The sequence below is a fragment of the Helianthus annuus genome, chromosome 9, assembly GCF_002127325.2.
Source record: "Helianthus annuus cultivar XRQ/B chromosome 9, HanXRQr2.0-SUNRISE, whole genome shotgun sequence".
Lineage (NCBI taxonomy): Eukaryota > Viridiplantae > Streptophyta > Magnoliopsida > Asterales > Asteraceae > Helianthus > Helianthus annuus.
Genome location: NC_035441.2, coordinates 122405481 through 122409974, shown reverse-complemented (window position 1 = coordinate 122409974; position 4494 = coordinate 122405481). Strand labels below are relative to the sequence as shown.

The following is a 4494-nucleotide window of genomic DNA, read 5'->3' as shown; positions in this document are numbered from 1 at the left end:
CTATTGAGAGCTTCCCAATTATCTTGTTCAAGTGAATAAGAGAATGTTTTTGCAACGACTATTATGTGTGTCAAGTTCTGTTGTTTCTTCCAAAAGAACACAGACAATTGATCTACTTTTGTGTTCAAGATTAGTAATTTTAGTTGCATATGGAAAACTATTACTGGAATGGAAAATTACCACTATTAAGTATTATTGTATTAACACACATCATTTGGCTATTGAATTTGACACACCAGTATGTGGTTTTGATTTTTGTGCATAAATTAACGTAGGTCTTGAGAATACAAAGTTTCATAAAATAACTCATAATCGGAATTAAAGCTTTTTGATTGAGAATGCATGTTGGTAGACGAAGAGAGAAGGAGAAGAGGATGTGCTGATGGGGTTTGGTGAAGAAGAGTAACAGCAGTTGCTGTGATATCAACAGTGGAGTTGTTTAGTTGAAACTTCTCTAATATTAACAATAATAATTACTTTTACACATGCAACCAGTGTTGATTAACGGTATACATGTTCAGTGGATAAATACACATTACATACATCAAACGTTAGTCAAAACATATATTAAAACATATCAACACAAACGATACCGTACAATGAAACCCATAGACATGCATGGAATAATTTGAACTCCATCAAAGACACCTATTAGGCTAGAGGGTATGGTGATGGTCCTCCAAGGGAGGATGATCCGCCACGTAAGCGCCACGTCATAGTCCTCCCAAGGATGGTCCATCCCACAAAACTAGAGGGTGACTCCGGCGCCGAACCAAGACGGGCATGGGGACGTCCCCCATACCCTGCAGCCTTAGCTAGTTATTTTCACCACAGCCAGAACAACAGAACAAGATTTTAATGATGCTTTTCAACGTGTTACCGCGACGAGGACTGGGCCTCTGGACTAACTTCATTTTTATCCTGGGTTTTCCTATGTAAAAATTGGTGTACACAAGAATAATATATATAGTAGTGTTATGGTTGTTTTTCTTGTAAGGAATCCACCCATAGTTTTGAAACATTCCTTCTCCATTAGATTATTGAAGCTGGTTACTATTGATTGCCCAACATCATTTTCTAGGTCGTCGTAGAAATTGCTTCTTGAATGTGAAGGGAATCTGAAAATATACATCAGTTGAGTTGAATTTTAATATGAGATGAGGGATAGCATGCATACAATACAATGTATCCATGGATATTTATGGCTTCACTTCACAACCCAATAAAGATAACAATTTCCCAATCCTGATCCAGTCAAAATAAATAGTTTATATATAAGACTACATGGTATGGTGATGGACCATCCTTGGAGGATGGTCCGCCACGTAGGCGACACGTCACAATCCTCACTAAGATGCTCCATCCTCCAAAACTACAAGGCATGGTAGGATGATCCTAGTCATAGTCCTCACCATGTTTTTTTTATTTTTTTTATTATTTTATTTTTTTTTAACATTTGACAAATATACTAATAAAATATTTTCATTAATATTAAACCCACATTACATAAATATTAAAAAAAAACATAAACTTAAAAAAAAAGACTTAATAAAAATAAACATAAAGTTAAATAATTTGATGCTTTTTCATGATGTCGTCTTGTAGTTTTTTCAACATCGAACGTCTCGGCTCGGGTTCGTTCTCGACATTAATCATCATTATTTCCCATTCCTTAAGCCGAATTTTTTCATCGGAGATTCGGATTTTCTCATTCGACAATCGGACCTTTTTTTTTAACTTCTCGTCCGATGCACGGCTTTTTTCTTCGACGGCCCGCTCCTTCGTCTTCGACTTTTGGGCCGATATGTCGTTGTACACTTTTAGGTGTTCCATAAACTCAACCATGTTCGGGTCCACCGTTTCCTTTCCTTTTCCCTTGGCCCGCTCCTTTTTTGTTTTGTCTCGGCCCGGTGGACGGTCGGGTTCACGTACGTTATACTCGTCTTCGTCATAGTCGGCGTCATCATTTAAGTTAATGTGACACCTCGCGTCCGACCCACCGGCGCTTAAACTACCCGTTTCCGATGTTTTTTGGCGTTTCGCCATCGCCACCTCGTTAGGAATGGGCGACCATTTTGGGTCGTCTTTTACAACCATCCACGCGCAAACGTGAGGAAAGTTGGAACCATGATTTTGCTTATACTTTTGCAATGCCATTTTGAACACATCCTCGTCGTTCCACCCGCTACGACGGTCACTTGTGTATAATTTGTTATACTCCTCGCAAAACCGATTAATGGCCGAGTTCAATTTTCGCCACTTCGAGGAAACCGAGTCGATATCTCTATACGGGCCTTGGTCCATCATGGCGAGAAACTTGGTCAATACTTTGGACCAAAACCCGTCACCCGGTTGATTGTTACCTATATAAAAACGAACAAATAAAATTAAATAAACAAAACATATAAAATAATAAAAAAAATACTTACTGTTATGAATTAAAAAATTAAAAAACCTAAACTAAAAACTAAACTAAAAATTAAAAAACTAACTGTGAAGAATTAAAAAACTAAAAACTTAAAAACTAAACTTAAAATAACCTACTGTTATTAAAAAAAATTAAAAACTAAACTTAAAAAATATTAAATTTAAACCAAAAAAAAACTATAAAACTTAAAATGTAAACTTTATAAATTTAAAAAGATGTAAACTTTAAAAAAATACGAACCTTTTACCGGGTTGTCGGAAGTGCCAATGAAAGCCTTGGCTAATGCTTCTTCTTCGATTGGGGTCCATTTAATCGCCTTCGGTTTCGACGCTTGATCACCCGCTACTTGTTTCCCTTTGTTTCGTTTTCCTTTCCCTTTTGGCGGTTGGGTTTCGGGCACAATCTCCACATCATCTTCGGGTTCGGATTGAACGGGGGGTGTGGGGATCGGTTGGGGTTGAACGGGGGGTGTGGGAATCGGTTGAGGTTGAACGGGTGGAAAGTTCCAAGCTCCCCGCATCATCATTTGTTGAAGAGCTTGATTTTGGGAGATTTGAGTGAATTGGTTGGGCGATTGTTGGAATGACGCAAAAGCGTTCGATGAAAATTGGGAGAATTGGTTCGGTTCTAGCGTTGGATAATACCCCGGAACCGAAAAAACATTTGGTTGGGTCGGATTAGTGGGAGTATTCGGGTTGTTCGAAGGCGTGTTGGGAGTATCGGGGTTGTTGAACGGATCCATGAAAATTATGTGGAAGAAGGTTGAGAGTGTAGTGGAAGAGAGTGTAAAAATTATAGGAGAAAATGGTGAATTGTGGAAGTTAATTTGGTGTTTGATAGTGAAAATGGGGGTTTAATTTATATATTTTAAAAATGTAGCCGTTTGGCTTTATTCAAAAAATAGAAATTTAATTTTTTTTTTTTAATAACGGTCATATTTTAATTAGGGGGGCCCACCTTTTGCTTCGTCGAGATCGTCCGAAAAGGGACGTTGGGGACGGCGACGTATGGGGGCGGCACGGTGTTTGGACCGTCGCCGACCCGCGACGGGCCGGGGCCGACCCCCATACCGTATAGCCTAATAATATGATGTTTTGATGAAGCCAGCTTTGGAAATAATTATACATAGTTTTATGTGTCTATAATATAATTACTGTAAAGTCGAATATCCATCCGTCAATCACTAAATCCCAAATAAGCAATATTATAAATATAGAAACTGTTTCTAATCTCTAAAGCCCTCGTCGAAGTATCGGACAATATAAGTTATAACATGTCTGGAACCAACTTTGAAGTCATAACGTCACTCCTCCAGCTGCTAAACCCTCAACGATCCTCGACTTTGTTTAATCTGGTAACATTACTTTTGACTTCATTTTGTTTGGCATTTTAATTGTTTATGAGATCATGAAGATCTTTGGATCGGGTTTTTCTGTAAAAGACTATATATCATTATGAATGTTACAGTTGCGTTGTTATCATTTGACATTTTAATGGTTTAATAGTTTGATAGACTTGTATCTTTTGATGCTAAAAAAAATAATCATGTAGTAGTTTTAAAAATAACCTTGAAATGATTTTTTTTCCGAATGGAACTGAATCAACTCGAATTCGAACTTTGAACTCGAATTGAACTAAACCCAACTTAAAAATCACCAACCGATATATCTGTCGGTGAATACAAAGGAAAGTTCAAACCTAAAAAAATATAACTTAGTCTTAGTATGCGAATACTACGGGGGTATCAAACATAATTAAAATTAAACTTAAAATATCTCAGTAATCTCTCATTCAGTTGTGTGATGGTTGTGAAAAGGCGTATAATATCTATATTGTACATAATCACAACTTAATTCATTCTATTCCAAAAGATCTATATCGTACATAATCACAACTTAACTCATTCTATTGCCAAAGAAGATAGGTTAATTTGAAAAAAAAAATGTGACAAATAACTGTAGAGAATAAGCATAATAAAAAGGGTGTTTGGGAATATTTATGCAAAAGAAAGCGACAAAAGAAAGTGAAAATAGATGATAAATTGGCATAGATGAGGTTATGGAAAG

At 36.8% G+C, this 4494-nt stretch overlaps 1 protein-coding gene across 1 annotated transcript; it reads right to left on the bottom strand.

Annotated features, from left to right (window-relative positions):
* Nucleotides 1-1566: 1566 nt before the first annotated feature.
* On the bottom strand, nucleotides 1567-3170 carry LOC110878475 (glutathione S-transferase T3-like). The gene is made up of 2 exons (XM_022126780.2): nucleotides 2669-3170; nucleotides 1567-2363 (listed from the first exon to the last, which is right to left on the bottom strand). Exons 1-2 carry the CDS (start codon nucleotides 3168-3170, stop codon nucleotides 1567-1569), a joined length of 1299 nt encoding a protein of 432 aa, XP_021982472.1.
* Between the last annotated feature and the right edge of the window lie 1324 nt (nucleotides 3171-4494).

What these genes read in the sequence shown, in the direction of transcription:
- LOC110878475 (XM_022126780.2), bottom strand. Translation starts at nt 3,170, where the DNA reads ATGGATCCGTTCAACAACCCCGATACTCCCAACACGCCTTCGAACAAC. An exon ending in TTCCGACAACCCGGTAAAAG is followed by an intron (nt 2,364 to 2,668) that starts GTTCGTATTTTT and finishes GTTTTTATATAG; the next exon opens with GTAACAATCAACCGGGTGAC.